The sequence below is a fragment of the Herpailurus yagouaroundi genome, unplaced genomic scaffold (genome assembly GCF_014898765.1).
Source record: "Herpailurus yagouaroundi ecotype Mexico unplaced genomic scaffold, PumYag 189, whole genome shotgun sequence".
Lineage (NCBI taxonomy): Eukaryota > Metazoa > Chordata > Mammalia > Carnivora > Felidae > Herpailurus > Herpailurus yagouaroundi.
Genome location: NW_024412420.1, coordinates 16,157,980 through 16,185,466, shown reverse-complemented (window position 1 = coordinate 16,185,466; position 27,487 = coordinate 16,157,980). Strand labels below are relative to the sequence as shown.

General features: G+C 53.7%; 2 protein-coding genes across 9 annotated transcripts in view; one reads left to right on the top strand and one right to left on the bottom strand.

Moving 5' to 3' along the window:
• STAT3 (signal transducer and activator of transcription 3) overlaps positions 1 to 2,916 on the top strand; it is a 68,765-nt gene extending 65,849 nt beyond the window's left edge. For 3 of the 5 annotated variants that reach the window (XM_040497597.1, XM_040497598.1, XM_040497599.1), the window contains 3 exons: positions 1,642 to 1,684; positions 1,970 to 2,082; positions 2,746 to 2,916. In XM_040497597.1, the coding sequence (XP_040353531.1) occupies positions 1,642 to 1,684; positions 1,970 to 2,082; positions 2,746 to 2,801 (212 nt within the window). In that variant the 3' untranslated portion in view covers positions 2,802 to 2,916. The remainder of the gene's footprint in view (positions 1 to 1,641; positions 1,685 to 1,969; positions 2,083 to 2,745) is intronic. The other 2 variants (XM_040497601.1, XM_040497600.1) reach the window with 1 other exon arrangement.
• A 730-nt stretch (positions 2,917 to 3,646) lies between these two features.
• On the bottom strand, positions 3,647 to 26,754 carry LOC121045023 (signal transducer and activator of transcription 5A). 4 transcript variants are annotated; one of them, XM_040497593.1, is made up of 20 exons: positions 26,590 to 26,753; positions 26,090 to 26,246; positions 24,696 to 24,785; positions 21,505 to 21,679; positions 16,250 to 16,380; positions 15,840 to 15,991; positions 15,196 to 15,351; positions 14,589 to 14,768; positions 12,703 to 12,790; positions 12,479 to 12,601; positions 12,024 to 12,116; positions 11,336 to 11,542; positions 10,660 to 10,754; positions 10,434 to 10,564; positions 9,798 to 9,953; positions 9,023 to 9,074; positions 8,579 to 8,686; positions 7,440 to 7,537; positions 4,345 to 4,420; positions 3,647 to 3,907 (listed from the first exon to the last, which is right to left on the bottom strand). In XM_040497593.1, the coding sequence occupies exons 1-19, from the start codon at positions 26,715 to 26,717 to the stop codon at positions 4,356 to 4,358; spliced, it is 2,385 nt and encodes a 794-aa protein (XP_040353527.1). In that variant the 5' UTR covers positions 26,718 to 26,753; the 3' UTR covers positions 3,647 to 3,907; positions 4,345 to 4,355. The 4 variants fall into 4 exon arrangements, with proteins under 4 accessions (XP_040353527.1, XP_040353528.1, XP_040353530.1 ...); XM_040497594.1 differs by lacking the exons at positions 7,440 to 7,537; positions 8,579 to 8,686; positions 9,023 to 9,074 and having other exon boundaries at positions 26,590 to 26,754; XM_040497596.1 differs by lacking the exons at positions 3,647 to 3,907; positions 8,579 to 8,686; positions 9,023 to 9,074 and having other exon boundaries at positions 26,590 to 26,754.
• Between the last annotated feature and the right edge of the window lie 733 nt (positions 26,755 to 27,487).

Below are 27,487 nucleotides of genomic sequence, written 5' to 3'. Positions count from 1 at the left end.
TCCTCCTTACTTCTCCACCAGACCCCACACAGTATTTCCCGATGGCTTGAGGGAGAGAGTCCCTTTTTAAAAATTTTTTTTTCAACGTTTTTTATTTATTTTTGGGACAGAGAGAGACAGAGCATGAACGGGGGAGGGGCAGAGAGAGAGGGAGACACAGAATCGGAAACAGGCTCCAGGCTCCGAGCCATCAGCCCAGAGCCCGACGCGGGGCTCGAACTCACGGACCGCGAGATCGTGACCTGGCTGAAGTCGGACGCTTAACCGACTGCGCCACCCAGGCGCCCCGAGAGTCCCTTTTTAGAAATGACAACCCCCTTACCTTACAAATTGGATGAAGTATATGTACAACTTTGTACACAGCCAGAGCTCGGCGTTTAGTCCTGTTTCTCCTTTGCTTCTGCTCTTGCTGAATCTGAGGCTGAAGCTAGTTTTCTCAGCTACCTTGATCACTGGGGAACTAAATCCTTTTCTGTCTGAGATGTCAGCTCCCCTCAGGTCTGCACCACAGTGGATTTAGAAGACACCAGAACCCTGCCTGGGTACATCTTTGGATTCTGCACCGTATGAATCTATTTCTTGGCCAAAAATAACCTTGGTTGGCAGTCCAGCGACCCCTGACAATGCCTTTTCTCAGATTGTCACCATACTTTCTGATCCCTTGGTCTGTCTATAAACCTCAAACTTTTTAACTGTGCTTCTCTTGGCCCACCCACCGGGCCCCATGCCCCCCAAGTGATTTGTTCACCTGACTCTCCCAGATGTCGTGCCAGTATCTCCAAGTCTCCTGGACCTCTTGGTGTAAACATTGAGCACCTAAAATTCATTTATTCCAGTCCTCACATTTCTAAGTATGGAACAAGAATTACAAATGACGGAGATGGATGCCTCCCTCTTCCGCCTCCCTCTTGGTGTAGAAAGTGCTTTGCTCCAGGTCTCCTAGCTGCCGAAGACATAATGAGGCCTTGGCCTCCTGTTTTCCAGCCCAGAGTCGACGGTGCTGCAATACCAGCCAGCCTCCCTTTATAAAGCAGCCGCTTTTTGTGCGGTGTAGTTACCCAACTGGGGGGTTACTCCTATACTCACCTAAAAATGTGGGAGAGGCAGATCAGTGGCATAGGAGTGGAAGGTGTGACCCTGGGCCTTGGAACTGCATTAGCAATCTGCATATTCTCTTCAAGACTTGGTGACTTTGGTGTCCCAGCAGGACGGGGGTGTTGGAGCCCAGACTGCATAGGCTCCGTTCCTGCATGCAGAGAAGTTACCTAAGAGAGTCGACCAGGCCAGGATACGATCCTCAGACCACACACAGGCAGTTAAATGTTCACATCATCTAGGGAGAGAATGAACACACAAAGGTGGCATTGGTCTAGGCTCAGGTGGGACAAGGGTGTGTGCTCAGAAGTCTCTGCGGCTCTGGAAAGCGTAGCAGCAAGAACTGAACTACCCAGCTGCAAGCACCTAGAACGTCAGATAGTACATAGTGGTGGAGGGGGCAGCCCTGAGGGGAGACAGGTTCAAAACGATCTCTGCTCGAGGATGGAGGGAGGGGCACGTCTGCCCTGATGAGGCGGCCGGCTTCCACCTGCCCTCTACCCACAGTGGGGTCACCATAGTAAGCCCCACTTTTCTTCTTCCCAGGTGCTGCCCCATACCTGAAGACCAAGTTTATCTGTGTGACACCGTAAGTGGCTTCCCTTCTAAATTTGGCCTTCATTTCCGGTGTCCTCAGTTATCCCGGGAGTAGGACACTGGGTGAGAGCTACCCTGAGAGGGGCTGGAATGCCCTGGGCTACGCGTAGTACTCAGAGTGACCCTGTGTGTTTAAAAAGCTTGAGCTTTTTATTTTTCTGTTGGAGACCAGAGTTTGATGGCTTGTGTGTGTGTGTTTTGTTCTTTTTTTTTTTTTTCTCCATTGTGTCTTGTCAACCCGGCCCTTTCCCCTCCTGCTGCTCCCCATTTCCTACAGAACGACCTGCAGCAATACCATTGACCTGCCGATGTCCCCCCGCACTTTAGATTCATTGATGCAGTTTGGAAATAATGGTGAAGGTGCTGAACCCTCAGCAGGAGGGCAGTTTGGTGAGTATTTGGTCGACAGACCTTGTCCTTGGGAGGGAAGTGTGCCCCCTTTGTGTGCCGGGCCCACGGTCCCACGCACAGAGCCCAGAGCTGGCCACGCAGACCGGTAGAGGGAGGTCCTAGAGCCGCGCTGTCCCTTGGAAACCAAACGTGCACCACGCACGTAAGTGCGACTTTTTTAATAACCATATTAAAACCAGTGAAAAGAAACAAGGGAGGTTAACGTTAATGATACATTTTCTGTAACCCAATAAATCCCAAACGCTAGCGTTTTAACACGTAAGAAAACGTTGATGAGATTTTTGTTTTTGTGCTAAGTCTCTGAAACGTGCTAGGTGTTTCACAGCTACACCCACCTCGACTGGGACTGGCCATATTTTGATGCTCGGTAGCCACCTGTGTTTCCAGGCGGCCACATTCAACGGGACAGCCTTAGATCTTCTTTACATGTGGACAGTTGGGAACGAGTTAAGGGAAGAAGGGGACTGAGCCCTTCCAGAAGGCAAGACTTTGTAGGGAGGAGTGTAAATCTGGACGATCCGACCCTGTCTTGGCCGTGGGCTGAGCCTCTGTCCTTTGAAGGGCTCGGGCGGGGGACGGGGGTGCCCTGCCAGCTGTTGGGGCTCAGGCAACTGAACTGGCTCTCCCGGTCTTCCCCCCCAGAATCCCTCACGTTCGACATGGAGTTGACCTCGGAGTGCGCCACCTCCCCAATGTGAGGAGCGGCGGGCTGAGGCTGCAGACAGAGATGACGGAGGCACCTCCCTGTGTCCCACCACCCCTTAAACAGCCAACCCCCAGATCGTCTGAAACTCCTCTAACTCTGTGCTTCCAGATTTTGTTTGTTTTGTTGGGTTTTTTGTTTTGTTTTGGTTCTGTTTTTGTTTTTGTTTTTTTAGTATATGTGCTGCCGAAGCGAGCACTGTTTTTGTTTTTTTAAATCTCCTACTCCTGCTACCTTTGAGCGACCTGGGCACTTTTCACAATAGAGAAATGAATGAATGTGAGTGATACGCTTTGACCTAAATGCAAATAAGAAACGTGTTCTCTGAGACCGCCATCAGGGGATGCGGAAGGGGTGGCAAGAGGGGGAGAAAGGAAACGTTCTTGTCTTTTCTTGCTCCCCCACCCTCCTTTCTCAGCAGCTTGCGTTGTTAGACAAGTGCCTCCCGGTGCCCGCACAGCCCTCCGCCTGCTCCTGCGAGCGGCCGCCACAGGCTGCCTGTAGCTGTGCTACTGCTGACATTGCACTTTTAACCTTGCTAACATCCAAATAGAAGATAGGACTTTCACAGCCCCGAGGTTTCTTTTTAAATTAAAAAAAAAAAAAAAAAAATTTTTTTTTTCAAGGGCAAAAAAAACACTGTATCGGCATAGCCTTTTCTGTATTTAAGAAAACTCAGTCAGTAGCCTTCTTGGTGCTTTAGGCATTCAGCTTTCTTCAGGCTGATAATTTATAGAAATCCGGAAATGGGCTTCAGATCCAGCTCTTTAAAAGACATCTGAAGCTGTGGCTTGGCCTTTGGTTTTGACATAGGAAGGTTGAAGGACAACCGAAACATTCTAGACTTTTTTTAATAAACAAAGTTTTTATTTTCCCCTTTAATGTGTCGGCCTGTTAGTAGGTAAGGCTGCGCAGAGGAGTGCTTACAACCTGTCCCCCGTCTGCCTGGACTTGTGCTCCTGTTCCAGAGCCCGGGTTGTTCCTGTGGGTGCCTTATAAGGGATGGGATGATCCTTCCTTCCTCCTTCTCCACCTGACCCCCCTTGTGTATGGCTCCTTCCAGTATCTGAAGGCCCCCTTGTCCTGTTTGCTTTAGGAATCCTGGAATAAGAAGGTGAGAGTTAGAGATCGAACATGACTCAGACTGTGGGGCCCCAGCCAAGGGTCTAGTTGAGCTCAGGGAATATGGTTTTTATCCTGGTTTCTTGGTGGTTTCCCGAGGCACCTTTAATCACTTCACGTGGTTAACCCATTGGCAAAGGCTTAGTGATAAGCTCGAAGTCTGTCCCTCGTGTGAGGGTGTGCACCTCGGCCTCCCCCCAGTGCTGGTGACCATCTCCTCCCCATTGAGGCCCCGCGGATGAGGGAGAACAGCTCCCATTTACTGTGCATTTCGAAACACTTCATGGTCTCTGATATTTGGTCCACCCCCCCCCCCGCCCCAATCCAGAGGCCCGACTAGCTTGGGTGGTCCCAGACCACCTTATCTCAGTCGGTCAGAGTTTCTGTGGAGCGCTATTTGTTTTACCCACACTCACCAGTTTCAGAATTAAGGGGATGAGGACCTTCTCTCCAAGACAAACAGGTTGCGCTCGGCCATCCCTGTCGTCCTGCCTAGAAACAGTTGGGAGGTAGTACAGAGCTCTCCCTTCTCCAGCAACACTCTTCAGTTTATAATAAGCTTAACTCAGAAATTGAGAGATTTAGATCAGAGGGACCTGGGGCAAGGATCCAGGCTCCCCTGGAGCAGATATTGTAACGTTCATGGCTTTGAGGTAGCATGTGTATCAGGTTTTAACTCTGATAGTAGCGAGAGTTCTGAGAGGGGCAGAGACTGGCCCCTCCCTAAAAGAACGGAGCCCTCCAGGACCTGCCCACTCTCTCTCCACTGTCTCCCCCTGCCCGTCCCCCGCCCAGCCAAGGGGTTCCCATAGATGGCTCAACCTGCCGGCGCGGTGGTTTGTATGCCACTGGCCTGGTCACTGCGTCAAATTCCAATGTATACTTCATAGTGTAAAAATTTATATTATTGTGGAGTTTTTTTGTTTTTGTTTTGTATATTGCTGTATCTACTTTAACTTCCAGAAATAAAAGTTATATAGGAACTGTCTGAGGGCGTGGCAGCGCTGCCTCTGGCTGCTGGCGAGTCCCCTTCCCCTGCCTGAGTTCTGGGGGGGCCTCACACCTAGGCCGAGCCTGCTCCCAGGTTGCCCCTGCTCCCAGGCTGCTACCTTAGCCCACGCCCTGGGGCCCAGCTCTGGGGCACGGTGCCACCCCCATCTCAGGTCGGCCGGCAGCTTCCAGGTAAAGGGGTGACGGGAGGAGCCAGGTTTGTACTCTTTCTGCACAAAGGTCTCCGCGGAGGCCTCCCTGCTCCCTCTTCCTTCCCCCCACTCTCTCCTCAGGCCTTTGCAAGCTGCACCAACCTGCCTGGGGTCAGATAAGCTACCAAAGGGGGCTTGGGGTGTAGATACTCCCACCCCACCCAGGGCCTCCCCTCCACAGTTGTTCCATTATCACTTTCTCTTCAGTTCTCTCAGTGGGGATGGACGTAAGCACTTAACTGGCTGCCTCCGACGGCGTGGCAGCCGGTGGTGATAATTCACAGACATCAACGCGCCCACTCGGCTGTCTCCCCACCCCCTCCCCTTGTGCCGAGTGCCATGGAGACCGCCGCTGGGTGAGATAGCAGCCAGCCGCCTCCCCCTGCAGAGATGGAAGGGGAGATTAGCGGCTGCTTTCCCTGCCTCCTCACCCCCGCCAGCCCCCTTGCTGGGCCCCTGCGCCTCCTTCGGGCAGGCTGCAAACCCCTCTTCCCTTGCTTTGAGCTGTGAAGAAACCTCACCAGCAGGTCCTGGCTCCCCAGCCCGCTCCCCCAAGGGCCTCAGTGACCTCCCCTGGACCGGCAGCGTGCCAGGGGGTCCAAATGGGGAGACCATCCTCCTGGCCCAACTTCCTTCCCTCCCGGTTGGCCGGTTGAAAAACGCTGGTGGCAACGGGATGGTGCCACCTGCTGGTGTTCGGGAAGAGGCCCGGGGAGAAGGGAACACGGTGAGGTTCTCTGCTGCCCCTGGCACTGGCCTGGCCCTGGGCCAAAGACTTCAGGATTGCTTATAGCAGCAGCTGATTAGGCGAGCCCCAAGCACGGTTTTTGCCTCCACCCCAGAATTCCTGCCCCACCTTTCCCCAGGCCTCAAACCCTAGTTTCGTCTCCTGAGAAGCACAGACGGCGTTCCAGGGGTGGTGGGCACCCTTGACACACAGAAAAGGGAGCAGAGTGCAGGGTACGGCATCAGCCACGGGGGAGGGAAGAAAATAACTGGCTCCAGTGACCGCCCCCCACACTACCCAAGGCTGCCCAACTAAGAGCCACACCAGCAAATTTATGAAAAAAATACTTTACTCAAAAACACTGGTGGCCTATGTACAAAGTACACAAGAATCCCTCTTCTCGTCCCCACCTTCCTTCAGAGATGTTTAAACCTGAGACTCGACCTTCCGCCACCTGCTGCCCCAGAGGGAGGAGCTCGTGAGGTTGGGAGCAAGGTCTTCTCAGACCTCAACGTTCTGCAACTGTGTTCCAGGCAGAGGGGGAACGAGATCAGCTTTTACCCCTCACTCCAGGCTCCACAGGCAGGCAGCGTGCGGCTGGTCTGCGGCTGTCTCTTGCTGCAGCTTTTTCCGGGAGGGGAGGGGATCCACCCTGCAAAGTCCCTGGCCCCCTGTTTGCCCGCCATGGCCTAGACCAGTCCCCGCCCCTCTCCCACCTCTCCCGCAACCAAGGTTGCAGACAGTCGGGGAAAGAAGGTTGGGGCCGGGTGCGTGGGAGGGGATAGCGGTTGAAAAGAGATAGCAGAACCGGGCAACAGCACCACAGATGGGACGCCCAAGTCCCCTGGCTGGACGCCAGGAGGCTAAGAAGCTACATACTCAGAGCAGCTCTGACAGACCCAGGCTCAAATGACCCATCTGCGCTGTGTGAGGGCCGTGGTCTAGATAAGCTCTCCATTCACAAAAAGTCTCGAGTCCATATTCATTATGTGAAGTATAAAATATTACACAAAATTGAACCCCAGCCTCCCGAGCGAAAGAATCAATAGACCAACACACGTGCATGAGAACAGATGCACGTACGTAACAGCGTATGCGCGCATTTGGGAGGCAAAGCTTCTAACTCAGGAGCAAAACTTAAGCTTAGAGGCAGTTACCTGTTTCCGTGCCCCTTCTTGACTAATTTCATTCAAACAGCTGCTAGGCAGTAAAGGCCCCGGCGGCGGAATAGGTTTGCCTGCATTGAGCAGAGGAAGCTGAGCCCCCTTCCACAACAGAGATGGGCCCGGCGGGCTGTTGGGATGCCTTGATCTGAAGAGAAAGGTGGTGGTGCCGCCGCAACCACGTACCCAGAGGGCAAGGGCAAGGCAGGCCCACCTCGTGCGCCCGTGCACACACACACCTGCACATGTGCTGCCAGCAGAGGCATCAGTATGCACAGCAATGTTAACATCACAATTCATATGAACCCCTCACACTGAGCGTTGTTCCCAAAGAGAAGTGGGGGATTCAAGCATTCACGAGAGCGAGCCTCGGGCAGAGGTGAAAAGACCAGCAGGCGGGGAGAGGCGGGGGTCCAGACCGTCCATCGGGCGGCGTAAGAGTTCCTCCACATGCCTGGCTACATCCATGGTCTCATCCAGGTCAAATTCTCCATCCTGGTCAAGGACGGGGTCAGGGCTGGTAGAGAGAGAGAGAGAGAGCGGGAGGTCGGAGGGAGCTGGCATGCGTCACAGGCCCTGGCCCGCTCCCCGCTCAGACCACAGCCTCATGGGAATAGGACCGGCTCTGGCTGGACACCACCACCATTTCCGAGTTGAAAACGTCAGTCACTGGCTCACCGGGAGACACTCAAGCACTAGTCTCAACTTTCGTTGGCTCATTGAGTGGGCTCAGAGAGTTCATCTCCCCGTCCCTGTCCCTCTCCTCCTCTGCACAACGAGGCGGTTGGGTCAGGGAGTTCTGCCCACCACAACGCCATTCCATTCAGTCATAGGCTGTCTACAGTGGCCTTTTAACCACGTTGCCCCAATCCTTAGCCACCTGTCAGATGGGTATTTAGTCCACTTTACAGAGGGGAAAACTGAGGCTCGACCAGGGTAGGAAACTTGCTCAGGGCCCCCTGGCTGGCAAACAGAGTCAGGATTGGCACTGCAGTCTTTGTGACCCTCAAGCCTACGGCCATCATCCCACTGTAGCTGGTATCTCCCAGGTACCTAGACATCCAGCTGGGGCCACCCACAGCCCAGAAGAGAATTAATTCTCTACCTTGGGAACTCCAGAGAGAAGCAATTAATACCCTGTTAACACTCAACTCCTAAGAACAACCATCCCGTCTGTAGCCGTCCTTACAACAGCCTCACCTGAGCTAAATGCTTTACCTCAATCCTGACCCCAATCCCATGTGAAAGGTATTCTTGCCCCCATTTTAAAGATGAGGAAACAGAGCATCTGGGAGGTTCAATAATTTTCCCAAGGTCACACAGCTAGTCAGCACCAGGAGTGAGGACCTTGCTATATACAGCTTATGCTCTATGCTTTTTACCAGCTGATCTCCCTCCCTGTACCGGGGCATATGCTGGTGCCTGGCCTGGGTGGTCTCAGACCTACAGGAGCTCTGGGTCCCTTTGTCCACCAGCCCCCCGGGGCCCAGCCTGAGCCCCAGAGAACACAGCCCCAGCCCCAGCTCCTCCCTGCGGAGCCCCAGAGAACACAACCTACTTCTGTGGGTACATGTTATAATGAGCCTGGGGGCACACGGCTGGGGAGGGGGCCTGGTCCACGTAGGTGGCGCTGGCCCCGGCAGAGTCTGTAGACGCATTCACAAACCTGCAGGAGGAACAGGAGAAGCCTCAGTGACCTCAGGGCAGCGGCTGACTTGGGGAGGGCTCAGGGGGCATGTTTACATCTCTTTGGGGTGTGGAAGCACAAAGCGCCCCCTGGGCCTGGGGCTCCGGCTGCGGGAGTGGGGTCCTGGGTCCTGGTCCCATTGAGACTAAGCTCAGTTCCCTCTCCAGGGCCGAGCCAGGTTTCAGAGGGCCAGGGGGTGCTGGGCCCCACCGGGCCCGTGAGCGGGAGGGGCAGCAGTGAACGGTGAGGGGAACCGGGGGGGGGGGGAAGAGAGAGGAGGCAGCAGGAGACCAGGGCTGGACCCTGGACACTTACTCAGGGACCACTTGCTTGATCTGTGGCTTCACGTATCCGTCCACCGCTTTAGCTGCCGGGGTGGGGGGAGTGGCGGGAGGGGGGGGGGTGATGAGAACCAAAGTGTCTGGGCGCTCCCAGGAAGGGGAACCTACCCCATGAAGTCGGTCTCCCACCCGCACCACTGGGGGGCCTCAGCGGGGGTTAGATTTCCCACAGACTCCCATAAACACCTGCTGGTGGACCCAGCCTGACAGCCACCCAGAACTCTGGCTTCCATCTCATCCCTTCTCCTGCTCCCTTTTCTGGTCCTTTGCTTTCTCTCTCCCCGTCCCACCCCTGTCGAGGAAACTGAATCAACACAAAGCAGCAAACCCAACAGTGGACTGGGGACAGGTTGCAGGAGAAAAACCTGTCCATTTTGCTTCCTACTCTCCCCTTACAGGTAGGTTTGAGGGTGGGGAGCTGTGAGAGCAGCTGATTAAGATGGGAGTTGTGCACTATCTGTGGTATGATTATCCCCCCCCCTTCCTTTGCCAGTGGGGCAGCCTCCTCCTTCAGGGGTGCAGACGTGAGAATCCACCCAGCTGGGGAGAAAGCCGGGTCAGAAGCTTTGTTTGCCCTCTTCAGTTGTGAGCCCCGATACCCTCTCCACGTGCTCGGCACCAAACCATGGGCCCAGCCCCCCTGGGGGAAATGGCCCCTGGCTTCTTGTGAGGAGTCACGGCTGCCTAGGCCCCCGAGAGCTCTGTCCACAGGCTGAGGAAGGGCTCGGGAATATCAGGGCAGGACGCACCGAGCACAGGGGTGTAATACTTGGAGAAGACCTCATCCTTGGGTCGGTCGGGAAACACATAGATGAGATAGCTCAGGTCCCCCAGCCGGTCAGCCAGGGACCGGATGGAGAAGTCCCGCGTGGTGAACGGCTTCAGGTTCCAAAGGTTGCGGTCAGCTGTGAAAAGGACAAGCTCGTTCCCACCACTCACCACCCTCAAGAGGAGGGTCAGGGTGATGGGGTTTGAGATCTGACTTGCAGGGACATTTGGGCCTTTACTAGCCTGCTCTGCGACCCTCCCCCTTGTCTTGTGCTCCTGGGCATAAGGCGAGTAAGTGACCGCAAGAACATTCTACCCGGCAAACCAAGCAAGTCGATACCAGCAAGACTAGGGCAGGGCAGAGAAGGGAGAACTCAGAACTGCTGAAGAAGTCCCCTGGCAACTCCAGAGGCTATGGGGCCAGTGATCTTAGGTTCTCCGCAATGGAAAACAGTAGAAAGGGAATGTATTTCTGAGCAACACTCTTCTACTTTGAGGTCTGTTTTGATCTTTCCCCTGGGGAACCCTCCAAGGATGCAGGCCTGGTGGAGAATGGGGAGCAAGGAAATGGTCGTCAGGGCTCCTGGGCTGGAGTGTGGGCAAAGTAGGGCACTCACGAGAGTCAAACTTCCAGGCAATGGTGATGCCCCCGATTTCAGAGTCGCTAAAGCGCAATAAAAAGGTTCCATCGGGTTTGTTGATGAGCAGGTCATGGGCCTGTTGCTTATTCACAAAACCTAGGATGGCCCTAGAAATACGGAGCATACAGTGTCACTCCCGGGCCAGCAGCCCGTGTCCCCTGAGCCCATGCCCTCCCAACCCCCAGGCCCCTCCGCTTCTCACCCGTCATTCCAATGAGGCTTGTGATGCTTCTTCAGCACCTCCATGACCCCATCGAACCACTGCCAGAAGGTGTAGTTCCAGCCCGGCAAGTTCTCCTGAGAGCCCCCAGGATACCCCAAGTCAGGGTATGTGGCCCCGCTGTCACAGGTGGCCCAGGAAACAGTGCCCTCTTGTCCTCACAAATACCCTCTCCCAGTTCCTCATCCTACCTGCCCAGCACTCCAGCGGTCCATAAATGGACATGGCCCCCAACCCGTAGCTTAGGGACGAGAGGGGAAACTGCCTCTTGCCTTTCAGACGCAGGGGTGCGGGTAGGAGGTGCCTAGAATTGTCCAAGCTGGGCAAGACCTCCGAAGTCATTTCTGCCCAAAGGTTTAGATGGGGAAACTGAGGCACAGAGAAGGGAAAGGCCTGGCCACTTAGTTAACATATCTAGGACAGGGACTCAAGGATCCTGACTCCCAGCCCCCCAGCTCCTTCCATCCTTCTGCTTTGGCTCTCAGAGCTGAGTGCGTTTTTCTTGCTGCCCTGCCTCTGTTCCTTGGGGTACTAGCCCTCGTCTCTCCCGGTTGTAGGAGAGGGCAGTTGGGGGTGAAGGATGGGGTGCTGGCCAAAGCCAGTAACCTGTCTGTGAGGTGGGGAAAGACTGGTCCCAGCCTGGTGGCGCGTCCCTCACCCTGTTGAACTGGGACCAGGACACGGACATGCCATTATAGTCTTCAAGGTGGCTGCTGCTGCTGTTGAACAGTTTCTGTGCCAGGAACACGAGGTTCTCCTTGGTCAGGCCCCGGTTGCTCTGCACTTCGGCCTTGAATTTCATGTTGAGCGCCTCACACAGCTGCGGCCACAGCACTTTGTCGGGCACGGCAAATGGCACCCTGCCCTGCGAGGGAGAGAAGAAAAGGCAGACTGAAGGCGTAGGAAATACTTACACAAACACACTCAGATACACAGATACCACGAGATGCAAGAAGGGACTGAGACTGACTCGGAAAAGGCGACACAAACACGAGCAAAAGAAAGGCAGAAGGGCTAGTCACGCAGTGATAGAGACCCAGACCAGGCGTCCGGGACAGATCAGGGACCCAAAACACAAGCCAAAGGAAGATCAGAGACCAGAGCCCAAAGGCTGAGTATGCTCACAGACCCGGGAGATCCCAGTCCCAAGTCCCGGGAGCCCAGATGGAGCCGAGGACAGGCCACGGGCAGTGCACTCACTCCAGCTGCCCGTCACCTCAACTCAGCTCTGGTGTGGCCCTGGGGTTGGCAGGGGACCACCCAGCAGGGCCCAAGTGGTTGGGACTGATGCAGGGAGACTCCTAGGGCCCGGAGGGGGCAGAAGTGGCGGTCCCACGAGTACTCACCGGCTCGGCGAAGGCGTTGTCCCACAGCACAGTGGCGGTAGCGTTGTGGTCCTGGCTGCCATGAACGATGACAACCACGGGAAGGGACAGAGTCTATGGCAAAGGAGTGAACGTAGAAGGCACACGACCACCACCTTGCCCTCACGTAGGCAAGACTCCCGGCCCTCGCTCCTCACCCACAATCCCACCCACAGGCCCTCCCAACAAAACCAAAGCAAAAACAAACAAACAAAAAAACCCAGAACACATTTCTTCTTGGTCCATGGCCTAAGTTCTGTTGGCTGGTGCCAGCTTATAACCTAGCGAGCAGGCTTTCTGACAGCCTCACGGCTAAATGGTCCGTGACCGTGTGAGGATCCAGAGCTCTCTGGCTTTCCCCAAACCAGCCAGGTGGCCTCAGGTGGGTCTTCACCTTTCTGGGTGACCCGAGGGGGTTGGCAGAAGCGGGGCCTCACCTTTACTTGGAACACAAGCTCATTGCTGCCGACACTGAACTGAGACTCAAACAGGACTGTGAACTTCTCCTCCGTCACAGACTCTGCGCCCCTCCGGTCAGCACGCTTAATTCTCTTTAGTGACTGCAGAGTGGGAGGTCAGAGGGGGACAAGGAGGAAGCGGCTGGTTATGAGGACTCAGCCCTGGGCAGACCCTCCCTCCAGGGCTCAGGCCCTGTCCTCACCATGTTCCTGAAGTGCGCACTCAGGGTGCCGGTGGCTTGGTGGTATTCCATCACACAGCAGTTGTTCAGGATCTCTCCACTGTAGTCGCTGTGAAGGACAGGGGAGCCCCATTGCCACATGGGCCCCAGGCCAGGAGCACGGCTCTGTGCGCTCCCTCAGCCAGATGTTCATGCCAGAAAGCCCTGCCAGCAGCCCCTGCCCCATCCCCTGAGAGTGTTCCTCGCCGTGTCTCGGGCTTACTTCCTCATTAACCTGAGGGTACAGCAAAGTCTCCAAAGTCTACCCAAAGTCTGGGTCTCTGTCATTAGGTTAAAAATTCCCTCAGCGTTGGAACTGACGTGGGGGTCTTCAGGGCCCTCTGGCAGCTTCTAGTGCACTTAAAATAAAAACCATGGGACACCTGGGTGACTCAGTCGGGTAAGCATCCAACTCTTGGTTTCGGCTCAGGTCATGATCTCACAGTTCGTGAGATCGAGCCCAGAATCGGGCTCTGTGCTGACAGTGCAGAGCCTGCACGGGATTCTCTCTCTCTCTCTCTCTCTCTCTCTCTGCCCTTCCCCAACTCGTGCACTCTGTCTTTTTCAAAATAAACATTAAAAAAAAAAAAAAAAAAAAAAAGAACAGAGGCGCCTCACTGGCTCAATTGGTTAAGCATCAGATGGGCTCAGGTCACGATCTCAGGGTTGGTGAGTTCAAGCCCTGCATCAGGTAAGCTCGAGCCCCGCTTTGGGCGAGCCCTGCTTCTCTCTCTCCCTCTCTCTGCCCTCTCTCTCTAAAAAACAAACAAACAAAAAAACAAAAAAAACCAACAACCATGACCATAGCCCACAAGGATCCCCATGGTCATGGTCAAACTCTGCCCAGCTCCCTGGCCTCAGTGGGTTCCTCTCCCCTCACTCAGGACCGAGCCATGCTGCCTGTCTGTTTGCTGAACATGCAAACTTGTTGCTACCTCGAGACTTGTGCACCTGCTCTTCCCGTTGCCCAGAAACACTTGACCTTCTGGTTTAGGTCTCAACTCAAACATCTCCTCAGAAAGGCCTTCCTTGGCCACCCGAGTGGTGATGGCACATCTATCCAGACACTATGATATCATTCTGTTTTCATTATCTTTCGAGAATCTATCACATTTTGACATCACCGTATTTCGAAAAGCATATAACTATCTCCCTCCCCAGCCAAACTGTAAGCTCTAAGAGAGTGAGAACCTCTTCGCTTTCTTTATCATCCCATTCCCAGAACCCACAATAGACATTCAACGCACGGGACCAGGTCTCCCACTTGACTCATTCACTCCCTCATTCATTCATTCGTCAGTTCATTCATTCCCTGAATCCTTTGTGGGGGGCAGGCCCTCATCCCTGGACTCCAGGTTCTCCAGCCGTGCCGACCTGCTCTATGCTCTCCTTCCAGACAAGGCCCATGTTCTCTGTGTCTGAAGGTATTCCCTCTCCTCTCTCCACACTCTCTCACTAGCCACCCTCACTGGTCCTGCGTCCAGAGACTATCATTCTGCCCCACAACTACCAATCTCACTTCCACAGAGCCCTACATCTCTCCTGTCCAACGCACTACATTTCTCATGACTGAGGCCTGCTCTGCTGGCTTGGGTGACCACAGAGCCAAACTCTGCACGGATTGCAGCTACGTCCCAGTGATCAGCCCAAGAACTTGAACAACCCAACAGGGCAACCCACGTTGACCTACTATATGTCAAAGCAGAACAAAGTATACAACAGGACAGACGGGATGAACTGGAGAGACACTGGTCCATGGCTGCAGTGAGGGAGGCTGTCCCCAATGTCCAGGACCCTAGCTGTAGAGTAGATCTGAGATCCCAGTCCGGAACCTGGGGAGGGGAAGGCAGGGAAGGGGTCACACGTACTTGCGGGTGTTCTCATTCTTGAGCAGTGACTTGGCCTGCTGCTCACTGATGATGGTGGCCTTCACCTGGGGGGGGTTCATGTGCACGTTCAGCTTCCCGCCCACCAGCAGGCGCACCGTCGCTGCAAACTTGGTCTGGGTCTTCAGGACCTGAGGGGGCTGCTTCTCGATGATGAATGTGCTGCGGGGACACAAGTGACCACACCAGACATGATGCCGGCTCAGGGCACAGGGTCTGGTTCCCCTGTGGAGGGAGGCTGCCGGGGCTCAGCAGGCAAATGAAGGCACATGGCACCGCCCCTGTTCCCAGGGAGGCCACTGAGAGTCAGAGGAGATGGCTGGAGGGGAGGCAGTGAAACGACTCAGCAGCTGGCATGGGCTGCGGGGGACAAGGGCAGTCCACATGGTGTCCACAACAGAAACTGGGCAAGGTCAACAGCAAGCAGCTAAAGCAACTGAGGACAGAGCGGGGACGGGGACCCGAGGCAAACAGAGACAAGGACTCAAGCAAGAGCCCACCCACCCCCACCCCCACCATCAGCAAAGCACCGCCTGCCTCCCCCGTGCCAACCGCACGGGGGCTGGGTGTGGCCCGAGGCAGGAATTACCTGGTCACCAGGGCTGAGATGATGTCTGTGATGGTGGCATTGACCTCAGCTAGCATCTCCTCCACTGGGCCAGGGATGGGCAGCTGCTGGCAGAGGTGCTCAGCTCTGCGGATCTGCTGCCGGTTCTGCCAGATGATCTCGGCCAACTTCTCGCACCTGCACGGGAGCCCCAGGCCAACGGGAGGACAATGGCATCACGCCATCCCCCCGGCTCGAGGCTGGGAGGCTCCAGTCCGAGGAGAAAGCCCCAAGACCCAGCTCCAGCCTCACCCAGGAAGGCTTTGCGCCTAAGCCGCCACTCCCGGCCACGGAGCGGAGCAGAGCAGAGCGCCCGCCTTCCAGAAACACAGAGAAATACACAGAGGCAGCAAGCCTGAAGTGGGTCCAATCGGCCCGAGCGTCACTCTGCACACCCAGCCCTGCCCCACTCCCCAGCACGGTGACTCCCTTTCTGGGCAGGGGGCACAGACGGGGGCCCCAAAGTCCGCATCAGGAACCAGAACCCCTAGCGAACTAAGTCTTGCCGCAGGACAGAGGGAGCCGGCTGCTCATGGAAACGCAGGAGGCACCACGAGCAGCTGGTTGCACCACTCCCAGCCCCTGCCGCCCCCTCCTGCCCCCCGCCACCCCCCACACACCATTACCAGGACTGCAGCACATCCAGGCTGCCCTCGGGGGGCCCTCCGTTCCCCGCCAGCTGCTGCCGCCGCTTCCACTGGATCAGTTCATCATCCAGAATGATGGTCTGCTGCTTCCGCAGCAGCTGCAAGGTCTTCTGGTGCTTCTCGGCCAGCTCCTGAAGGCAAGTGGGGAGAACACGCCCAACTGCAGGCCTCGGGAGGCAGGGCTGGGGGCCAGGGACCAGGCCCCAGGCCCAGGCCTTCCCCTCTTCCCAACCTGCTCTGCCCACATGCCCCCCACGGGAGAGAACGATCTGGCCTCCAGCTCTGCTGGGTCCTGCTCTCTTCCTGGCTCTAGCCCTCTCTCGGCTTCCCCGCGCCCCTTGGGATGTGCACCTCAAGGCTTGGGAGGAGAGGACGCGGATCCCACTCACCACACGGTACTGCTGCAGCGTCTGGGCCTCCCGCTGCAGCCAGGCCTCCAGGGACACCTGCTTCTGCTGGAGGGCCGTCTCCCGGCTCAGGCGCTCCTGCGGATTCAGCTGGGCCAGCTGGGCAAACTGAGCTAGAGGAGGGGACAGGACACCCATGACCATCATCTCCCAGCTTCCTGCAGGAAGCCCAGGGGAACGCACACACCTGTTCTGGAGGCCAGACCCTCAAGGGACACATCTGACCGATGGCAAGCTGGGCTTCCGGCAGCCAAGGGTGCCAGAGATGAGCAGGCTCTGGTCTCTGGCCTCTCGCCTTTGATCTCCCCTCCTGGGGGTGTGTAGGTGGAAACCTGAGGGTATAGCTGAGGAGGACCCTGCCCCACGGCCTCCCGTCCCACCTCAGTCTACACAGCTGGCTGCCCAGACCTCCTCACGCCACACGGGGTCCAGCTTGGAGCCTCACTGCCTGGTTTGATGTGTGCCCTCACCGTTTACTAACTGGGTGAACTCGTGCATCACGCTTCTGTGCCTCAGTTTGCCCATGTGCAAAATGGGAGAATCCTGGCCCCTGCTTCGGTGGGTGGCTGAGGATTAAATATGTGGGAACACAGAACACGTTCAAGGAACTGCCCGGCACGCACACGCTGCAGGGATGAGCGTGTCCTTACTGGTCAGGGGGTCCCAGGGCAGGCTTAAAGGGTGACAGAGACCAGTAGCCGCTCAGCCCCACCCCACACATCAGAGCCCCCTCAGGGCAGCCCCTGCCTGCTGGCTTTGTCCCATCTCCAGCTTTGTCCCATCCCCGGGAGCACAGCAGTCTCTCCTAGGGAAGAAGGCATTTCTCTAGGTGCTGGGAGGTGCCTAACGTGTTTGTTTGTCCAGGGTGGGTCACCCTGAGCTCAGCTGACCAACTGGAAGGAGACAGAGAGGGAGAGATGGGGGGGGGGGGGGGGGGGGGGGGGGGGGAGGGGGAGGGAGCGGGCGGGAGAGGGAGAGGGAGAGAAGGGGCGAAAGGGAAAAGGCGAGGGAGACGGGGAGACAGAATGTCCAGGGCCCACTGGCAACACGAAAGCAGCAAGATCCTCTCAGGACAGGGAAGGTTCTAGCACCCAAGGGTGCCAGAGAGGGAGGCAGATTCTCTCCACACTAGCTGCTGGGAAGCTCATCCATGGCAGGAAAGGGGAGTCGGTGAGGCCTCAGTACCCTCTTACAAAACATCTATTATGAAATTCTCAAGACCCAAGGAAGGCAGAAAGAATGATGCAAGAACACCTGTCTTTCAGTAACCCGGCTTAAAGAAATCAAACATTTCTCGGGGTGCCTGGGTGGCTCAGTCATTTAAACGTTTGACTTTGGCTCAGGTCTTGATCTCACGGTTTGTGAGTTCTAGCCCCACATCGGGCTGTCTGCTGTCAGCACAGAGCCCACTTTGGAAACTCTGCCCCCCTCTCTCTGCCCCATCCCTGCTTGCATGCACATGCATGCTCTCTCTCTCTCACAAATATAAACAAAACATAAAAAAAAAAAAAAAGAAATCAAACATTTCCACGTTGAAAACTCCCTGTACATCCTTCCCTGCTTGCACATCCGTCCCTGCCTCCAAAGGTAACCACTATCCTAAATGCTGGGGTTATTACGCCTTGCCGATCACCTATTTGAACATCCCAGTGTCGGGGTGCCTGGCTGGCTCAGTCCATACAGCATGCAACTCTTGATCTCAGGGTTGTGAGTTCAAGCTCCATGTTGGGTGTGGGGTCTATCTAATTTTTTAAAAAAAGAATATTCCAGTGTCCTTACTTGGGCCTGAGTCAAGAGGAGGTGAGCATCAGCACGTCTTGGGCAAGTTCCTGGCAGGCCGCTGAGGGCACTCTCACATGGACCTATGTCCTGCCTCATGGACACACAAGCTGGGACACACAGACTAAAGCAACTCTAACAGTCAGGAAAAGCCCAGAGTTAGAAGACAACTGGAAATACGGTTTGGAGTCCACTCTCGGGGACTGAGAGAGAAGAATACTGTCCAGGCCTGGAACACAGCAGAGCAGTCTGGAGCCACCTCGGAAATCCTGGCCCCACCCCCAGGGAGGTGGTGGTGAGCCCCACACCTGGGCCCAACCTCCCTATGCAGGTGACTCACTTAGGTCTCTCCTGGCACTTTGCAGAAGCTTCTGGGAGGGAGGCCAGCAGACACGAGGCAATTGTCTGCTCCACTGGAGGGAGCTGAGCCTCCCCTTGCACAAATAGATCGATAGTCTGTGTTTCTGATGGGTGAACTTGATACATGAGACTGAACTGACATGGCATGATGGGTACAAACCCAAACCAGAATCAAACCCAAATCCATAAATAGGAAACAGAAAACCCAAGAATAGGGTTGGAAGTACTATCAACCAGTCAAAGGCTTTGGGTAGAACTAATAGCCTGAATTCTCCCATTCCCTAATCTAGGAAGAGGGCCACCCTTTCTCTTGCATCAGTCTGAGATGGATTCAGATGGAAGAAAACATGCTAGAATCATCCCACCAACTTTTACTCAACATCTACTTTGATTTAGGCAATCTGTTGAGGAACCCAGAGTATTGAAAAAACTAACAGGGCAAGGAAAGGAGGAGAGCTTGAATAGTTTTTAAATAGTTTTTCTTTGTGTATTTTGAAGCTTTGTTATTAGATGCATAGAAATTTATTATCTTTTTAATACCTTAATAATTATTAAGTGTCCTTCTTCATCTCTGATAATACTTTTTGTCTTGAAGTACACTTTGTGAGGTATTAATATGACCACCCTAGACTTCTTATTCTATTTTGGCACAGAATATCTTTATACGTGGTTTTTTTTTTTTTTAATTTAAGGGGCACCTGGGTGGCTCAGTTGGTTAAGTGGCCAACTTCCGCTCAGGTCATGATCTCCCAGTCTGTGAGCTCGAACCCCATGTCAGGTTCTGTGCTGACAGCTCAGAGCCTGGAGCCTGCTTCAGATTCTGTCTCCCTCTCTCTCTGTCCCTGCCCTGCTTGTGTTCTGTCTCTCTGTCTCTCTCTCAAAAATAAATAAACATTTAAAACATTTTAATGTAGGGGCGCCTGGGTGGCGCAGTTGGTTAAGTGTCCGACTTCAGCCAGGTCACGATCTCGCGCTCCGGGAGTTCGAGCCCCGCGTCAGGCTCTGGGCTGATGGCTCAGAGCCTGGAGCCTGTTTCCGATTCTGTGTCTCCCTCTCTCTCTGCCCCTCCCCCATTCATGCTCTGTCTCTCTCTGTGCCAAAAAAAAATAAATAAAAACGTTGAAAAAAAAATTAAAAAAAAAAAACAAAAACATTTTAATGTAGGAACACCTGGATGGGTCAGTGGGTACAGTATGTGACTCTTGATCTTGGGGTTGTGAGTTCAAACCCCATGTTGGGTACAGAAAATACTTAAAAATTAAAAAAAAAAAATCTTAAAATAATTTTTTAATTAAAATTTAAAATGTAGATAGCATAGTTGAGTCTTGCTTTCATGTGCTTTCTGACAATCTCTGCTTTTAAATGAGGTGTTTAGTCCACTAATATTAAATATAATATATTTTTTAAGTTTACTTATTTTGAGAGAGAGAAAGAGAAAGAGCACAGGTGCGCAGGGGAGGGACAGGAAGTAAAGGAGAGAGAGAATCCCAGGTTCCACACTATCAGCTTGGTGGGGCTTGAACTCAGGAACCTTGAGCGGAAACCAAGAGCCAGATGCTTAAGGATTGAGCCACCCAGACGCCCCTAAAATTGCTACTTTTAAATGAAACAACCTGTGAGACATACATTCTTTTGAAGCCCAAAAGAGACGTTCACCAAGCTAGAGTATAAGCTGTGCCATAAAACAAGTCTCGTTAAATTTAAAAGAATTGACATCATACAGAGTATGTTCTCTGACAATCGTGGAATTCAATGATAAAAAGCAAATGAAATCAATGATATGACATCTAGAAAAGGAACCCCAAATACATACTTCTAAGAGACAATACACTTCTAAATAATGTGTGGGTAAAATAATTATTCAGAAAAGAAATTAGAAAATATTTCAAACTGGGCATCTGGCTGGCTCAGTTAGTGGAGCATGTGACTCTTGATCTTGAGGTTGTGAGTTTGAGCCCCACGTCGGGTGTAGACATTACTTAAAAATAAAATCTCTTAGAAAAATAGAGAAAATACTTCAAACTGAATAATTATGAATGTACGGCGTATCTAAAATCATGAGATGTAGCTAAAGCATTGCTTAGAGGGAAATTTAAAGCTCTAAATATACCTATCAGAAAAGAAGAAAGGTCTAAAGTCAATGACCTAAGGTTTTATCTTAAGAAGGTACAGAAAGAGGAACAAAAGCAAAGGCCACTTGATACTTTCCTATTCTCGCTAGGTTGGGATGGAACAGCTCTGGGGTCAGTCTGGAATTGGGGGAAGATGGGCCCTGTCTCAAGTCTTCTCAAATTATACCAGAAGTTAATTGGCTCTGAGTTAAATTTTGTTTCCCCACATGCTTATCATGACAGCCGTTGGCAAACTACAGCCCTAGGAGACAGGAGAATTTTCCACTGTAATCTCTTCCCTCCAGCTCCATCTCCTATCAGGGAGGCTCAAGAAAGGGCATTTCTGGAGTTCTGCCTGTCCCCAGCCTGGTTCAACAAGGAGACTCCCAACTTAAGTCCTCCCCTGAATGGGAAACACTTTGTCCATATTCATTCATTCACTGAGGTAGTCACTGAATACCGACAATTAGGGAGAGAATATTATTTAGTAAAGTGCAGGGATTTCATGACATATCTGTAATTGAGATCCAGTTCTGCAACTTGTTATTATTTTTTTTTTTTAGTTTATTTATTTAAGTAGAGTCTACAGCCAACATGGGGCTCAAACTCATAACCCTGAGATTCAGAGTCGCGCGCTCTTCCCACTAAGCCAGCCAGGCACCCCCAATTCTGCAACTTATAAGCAATCTGGGCCAAATTACTTGTTCTCTTGGAACCTCAGTTTTATCATCTGCAAAATAGGGATAATACAGCTACCTACTTCCTGGGGCTGTTGTAAAGGTAGGATTGAAAAATGCACGCAAAGGGCTTGGCCCGAAGCCTGGCCCATAGCACGGGCTCAGTCACAGGGGCCATTACTTCTCTAAAGCTTTGGGTAAGGTTTCTATGGAGACAGACGCTGACACTGCCCCAACCCTGCAGGAGCTCACAAAGTGGTTGTCACTCCTGTCCTCATGACACACACCGCCCAGGCGGCCCTGGCCTCACCCTGGATCCTCAGGCTCTCCTGATACTGGATGATGAAGTACTCTTGAGTCTGCTGCAGCTTCTTCAGCTCATTCTCTGTGTCCTGTGTGACCAGTCGCAGCTCCTCAAACGTCTGGTTGATCTGGAGGTGTTTCTGGGACATGGCGTCCACCAGGATCCCAGCTGGAGAACTACCCTGGGGACATCAGGGGGAGAGTGTGGGCAGCAGTGAGCTGGGCGGTGAGGATGGCAGGAAACCTCAGGCCCTGGGGAGCGCTAATACTTCGGACTGCAAAGTTCAAATCTAGGGTAAGAGGTAAGGGTAATTTGAGTCGGAAGGATAGTCGTTTGCCTGAATTGGTGTGGAGTTGGAAAGGAGGGAACCAGGTGACCTGGCAGATTATGGCAACTTCATAAAGCACAGAGAAATTTCTAGTGTGGTCCTGGCCTCCACCAGACTTGCCCAAACAGGGTCCACCTAAACTCTCTTTGGAGAGACTAAAACTCAGAATGTCCCAGGAGCAGGAAACCTGGGGTTTTCCTACCAGTGATGATGACCCCTCATTCCACATTCACTCACTGATCCAATGCCATGGACCATGTGAGATGCTGGGGACACAGTGGGGAACAAAGCTGTGTGAACACACATCATCTGTGTCCTCACTCAAGACATTCTTGTAACTGAGGGGAGTTACAGGGAAGGTATCAATAACACTTTCTTGGATCTGGCCATGTGGGTGACCTAGTCTGATCTATTCCTTGAACATCTGGCTGAGAGGAGACGGTTTTCAGGGTCTTTCCAGTAAACTATTCGCAGAATAAAATTCAAACTCCTTCCACAGCCTCCACTGCGCTAGCTGATAGCCTCTGCCTACTCCACTCCCAGTTCCACTGCTGCCCAAGCCCACCGGCTACTTTCTGTTCCTAAATACACAAACACGTTCCTGCTTCAGGGCCTTTGCACTTGTTGTTCCATTACTCTGGAACATGTTGGCACCAAAGCTTCCCAAGGGGGGCATTTCAACTGGCACCCTTTCAGAGTGACTTTCCCTGATGGGCCAATTTAAAATAACACCACTCTTATCTGAAAGTGTCTTGATTTTAGATGTGTTTCTTTCTTTCGTGTCTGCCCCCATGCACTAGGATGTAAGCTCCCCTGGTGCTAGGACCTTGTCTGTTTTGTGTACCACAAAATCCCCAAGGGGTAGGTGGAACCAAAATCAAAGGTTCTCAAGAACAGCCTGATGGTTGGGGGAAGGAATCATTTCCCCCCTGCCCATGACAACACCTGTACATAGACAGGTAGTTCTTAATTGGAGCTAAATTCATTCATATGTTTACAGATAGCTCTGTGGTGGCAATAAGTCAATAAGGGACACAATAGTTTTCCCAAAAGACTCTGTGACCCGCCTTCTGCCTCTTCTCTGGCTTTACTCACTGGGGTTCCCCAGGTGGCCCCCTTCTCCCCAGGATGACGGGGCGGGGGGGGGGGGGTTCCTGCAATCCTTCAAATGTGTTAAGATGGTTCCTGCCTTCCTGCCCACACGTATACTTTGTTACTTTTGCTCCTGTCTCTTTCTTCTTTCCCTTCCCTCCCCCACCCCCATAGCTTAGATGTCCCTGTCCTCAGGACATCCCCCTGCCAGGCTGCCCCAGTCAGAGTTAGGTACTTTTTCCATATGTGCCTCCTTAGTACCCAGCTTACCCCTAGAGAATCTATCATTTCTTGAATTCCTTTTAGGTGGGAACTGGGCCTTCATCTGTTTCTCTAGTCCTAGCCAGGACCTCCATAAATGTGTCCTGGATGAACTGGAAAATTCCTGAAATCAGTGTCCGCCACAACAAATAAATAAGCTCCAGGCACTATTCTCTGGTCTTTACCGAGTGATGTCATTTTGTGAAAGTCATCTGGCTTTACTGCAGATAATAAAATGTTTGCCCTGTTGTCCGAGCAGGTGTTCAATGCCTTCATGATTGCAGAGTTTGGGGGGTGAGGCCCTTTCTGCCTCTCTGGGCCTCGCCTCTCTGAACTTGCCAGGGTTAGCTCTTCTGGCACAGAACTCAGTCACATGTCTCCTCCCAGGCACCACCAGAGAACATTTCTAATTTTGACCCCAGCACCATTTTTTTTTTAATGTTTATTTGCTTTTTGAGAGAGAGAGAGAGACCAGGGGAGGGGCACTGAGAGAGAGGGAGAGAGAAAATCCCAAGCAGGCACTGCACTGTCAGCACGGAGCCCAACACCAGGCTCGATCTCACAAACCTGTGAGATCATGGCCTGCGCTGAAATCAAGAGTTGGACGGTTAACAAACTGAGCCACCCAGGAGCACCACCCCCAGCACCATTTATTAAATGACAAATCTTGGGGCACCTGGGTGGCTCAGTCGGTTGAACATCTGACTTTGGCTCAGGTCATGATTTCATGGTTCTTGCGTTCAGGCAAGATCGGGTTCTCTGCTGTCAGTGCAGAGCCTGCTTCAGATCCTCTGTCCCCCACTCTCTCTCTGCCCCTTCCCTGCTCATGCTCTCTCTTTCTCAAAAATAAACATTAAAAAAAATGATAAATCTTTTCCCTTGTGGTTTGTGATGCCATCTATAACGTGGGTTGAATTTCCAGGTGTGTGTGTGTGTGTGTGTGTGTGTGTGTGTGTGTGTAGGGCTTCCTCTTCTGTTTCACTGGTCTGTCTATCCCTGGCCCACACAGCATCTCATTTAATCCTGACACTAACTCTACAAGGTAGATACTATTACTAACCCCATTTATAATTGAAAAAACAGAGGCTCAAGTCACACTGCTAGTAAGTGGCCAACCCGGGGCATGAAGCCAGGGACTGTACCTACATGCACTGCTGCTTCTCACACTTGTCCATGTCCCTTATTTCCCTGGTGCTGTCTTGCCAGCGTTTATAAAACATAGTCATGTTGGAGCACCTGGGTGGCTCAGTTGGTTAAGTGTCTGACTTCGGCTCAGGTTGTGATCTCATCGGCCGTGAGTTTGGGCCCCATGTCGGGCTCTGTGTTGACAGCTCAAAGCCTGGAGCCTGCTTTGCATTCTGGGTCTCCATCTCTGCCCCTCCCCTGTTCTCTCTCTCTCTCTCTCTCTCTCAAAAATAAACATAAAAAAAAAAAAAACCCCACACAGTTGTGTCTAGAGAAAAAGGCGTGTGGAAGGACTTCCCAGCTCCTCTCCCCACACCCATGGGACACTCACATTGTTGGCTTCTCGGACCAGCCTCTGTTCGTTGTACAGAATATGCCGGATGCAGCGGACCAGCTCCATGGGGCAGCGGTCATATGTGTTCTGAAAGAACCCAATGGCAGTTACCACTGGCTACCCGCCACTCCCACTATGCCATCACAGTGCCACGTGCTCCCCATCACCTTCCTCTCCTCCAGCCTCTGCCTTGGCTTTCCCTGAGAAACCTCAGGAGCCGTCAACAGACATCTTTATCTCTCCTTGACTCGATTTCCCCTCCCAGATCTTCACATTTGGTTTAGAAACCCACAGTTTACAAAGCACTTCCAATCTGCCATCTCCTTTGACTATATAGACAGTATGACACACACAGAAACTATTATCCGCATTTTGCAGATGAGAAAACTGATGCTCAGAGAGGTTAAGTACTTGCCCAGAGGCAAACGGGTTGCAGATGACTCAAGACTTGCGGCATCCAATGCCAAGGTCAATGTACTTTCTACCATACCCCTGGCCCTGGGTTCCTATTTTGCTTTCCTCTTCCAGCTTTCTCCTGTTTCCTCCCTCTTCTGGGATGGACTTTTTATTTCCCTGGCACCCTGCTGCTTGCATTTAAGAAGAGCTCTCTAAGAAATACAAGTTAACTTCCAATAAATGCTTGACTGTGATTACTTTATCACCTACACCTTTTTCCTGCTTCCACAGAAACTTTCTCTCTCCTCTATACTCCTCCCCCTTCCTCCCCTAGACCCCCAGTGAAGGAGAAGGTACCTCTTACATCTAAATCCTTCATTAAAGCTTCCTTTATCCAGCTCTTGCCTCCAGGGCAACTCTGTTCCTCTCCTACCCAACTACAGACTTCAGCGGCCCTCCCACCTTTAAAAGAGTCCTAGGAGGGGGCGCCTGGGTGGCTCAGTCGGTTCAGCTTAAGCGTCCTACTTCAGCTCAGGTCATGATCTCACAGTTCATGGGTTTGAGCCCTGCATGGGGCTCTGTGCTGACAGCTCAGAGCCTGGAGCCTGCTCCAGATTCTGTGTCTCCCTCTCTCTCTGCCCCTCCCCCGCTCACTCATTCCCTCATTTCTAGGAGCTGTCAGTCTTCTTTTCGCCAGCAAAGGAACTTGGACTCAGTCCACCTCCATCCCTTTTGCTCGATCTGTTTAGAATGCCCATCTTCCTCTTCTTGGGGACAAACACACCCTACCCCTTGCTTTGTCATATGGTAAGGGAATCTGACAGGTCTGATTTAGAAAGAGGAGGTGGGGGAAATTGAAGAGCAGAAAAGTTGCCGATTAGCTCAGGGTCACATGGTGAGTCAGTGACCAGGCCAGGAAAAAACCCAGGGGTTCTGAGGCTGGAAAGAGAAGGCAGACACTGCTTCCCTGCTGAGGACCCAGCCTTCACACCCACCTGGAGCTGCGTGGCATAGTGCCCCAGCTTGATCTTCAGTAAGAACCCATCTTCCCCCACTTGGTGCTCCGCCTTCTTCTGCAGCTCCTGCACCAGGCCCTCCAGGAGCTGGGTGGCCTGGGCTCGGTCCTGGGGATTGTCCAGGTCGATGGCATCCCTTGGGGCAGGGCAGAGGAGAGAAGCCTACTGTTGTGCTTCCTTGGGCAGGGAGGTCAGGCACCAAGAGGTACTGGGAAATCCCAGGCTCCAGGCTAAGGGCACTCCACAACCCACAAGCCTTGTTCCCAGCAACTCCATAAGCATCAGAGTCCAGAATCACCCCCTCTCCCCTCCCAGGGTCCCATTTCCCTGTTCCCCTTTCCCAGGGACACCACCCCTTCTGCACGGAGGGACAGACGGGACTAGAATCACTCGAAACCACAAAGAGGAGAGCTAAAGGTCAAGGGGCCTGGGTGGGTGGTAGGGACCCGCAGAGCATGGCGCAGGGGAGGAGCACCTACCACGGCTGGCTCTCGATCCAATGCGCTAAGTAGTGCCGAACCTCGATGGGGAAGTGCTGCCCGTACAGCACCTGCATCTGGCGCAGCGCATCTCCCTGCAGCTGCTGGGCTTGGATCCAGCCCGCCATGTCCGTTCACCTAGGGCGAACGGAGGGCTGCAGAGGCGTCTCCACGCCAGAGGCAAGGGCTGGGCCTGTCTCTGGCCCTGCCATGCCCACCCGTCCCTGGACCGCGGTCAGGCCAGGCCCCTCCCCTCCCACAGACAAGCTTTCCTGTGCGGGAAGAAAGACGGTGAGGAGGGGAAGGCCGGTCTGCCCTCCAACAAGGAACCCGCGGAGGCTTGGGGAGGGGCTCTCGAAAGTCAGGTGCCCTCCCCCTCTTCCTCTCCCCTCGCCCCACCGGGGCTTCCCCAGAGGGGGACAGCTAGAAAACTGAAAGAGAAACTTGACGCGGAGGCCCACGGGCCCTCTGGGTAGGGCTGCAAGAACCCCCCACCCTGCCTCGAACCCCGAGTCCCCATTTCTGGCCGGAGGGGTGTGTATTATTCCAGACCAAAGTTAGGGCAACGGCACCGACGGCTCCCACTGAACGGCTTGGTCCCCGCGGGCACGTGGCTGGGGTGGTTAAGAAGGGAGAGCTGCGGTGACAGACGCCGCCTTGACCGCCCCCCCAAACCCCAAGCCGTGCCTCACGGTCTCCCACTCTCCAGCGCGACAGCGCCCCCTGCCCTCTGCGGGCGGGAACGGCGCCCACCCTCGGCCCCCTCCCTCGGTCCGCGGCCAGCGTCCCGCGCCCGCGCCCGCGCCGGCGCCCCGCGCCCAGGCTCCCTCTCGGTCCGGGACAGCGGTTCCCGCGCCCCGGCCAGCCGTCGGGTTCCGGCTCCGGGGTCGCGGGGGGG

Bases quoted from the DNA above. Each gene is read 5' to 3' on its own strand.
- LOC121045023 (XM_040497593.1), bottom strand. From the start codon at position 26,717: ATGGCGGGCTGGATCCAAGCCCAGCAGCTGCAGGGAGATGCGCTGCGC. The intron at 10,565-10,659 runs GTGAGAAGCGGA...CCGTATTTCTAG, and splicing joins AAGCCTCATTGGAATGACGG to GGCCATCCTAGGTTTTGTGA. The intron at 9,075-9,797 runs GTGCGTCCTGCC...CCACCCCGGCAG, and splicing joins GTATTACACCCCTGTGCTCG to CTAAAGCGGTGGACGGATAC.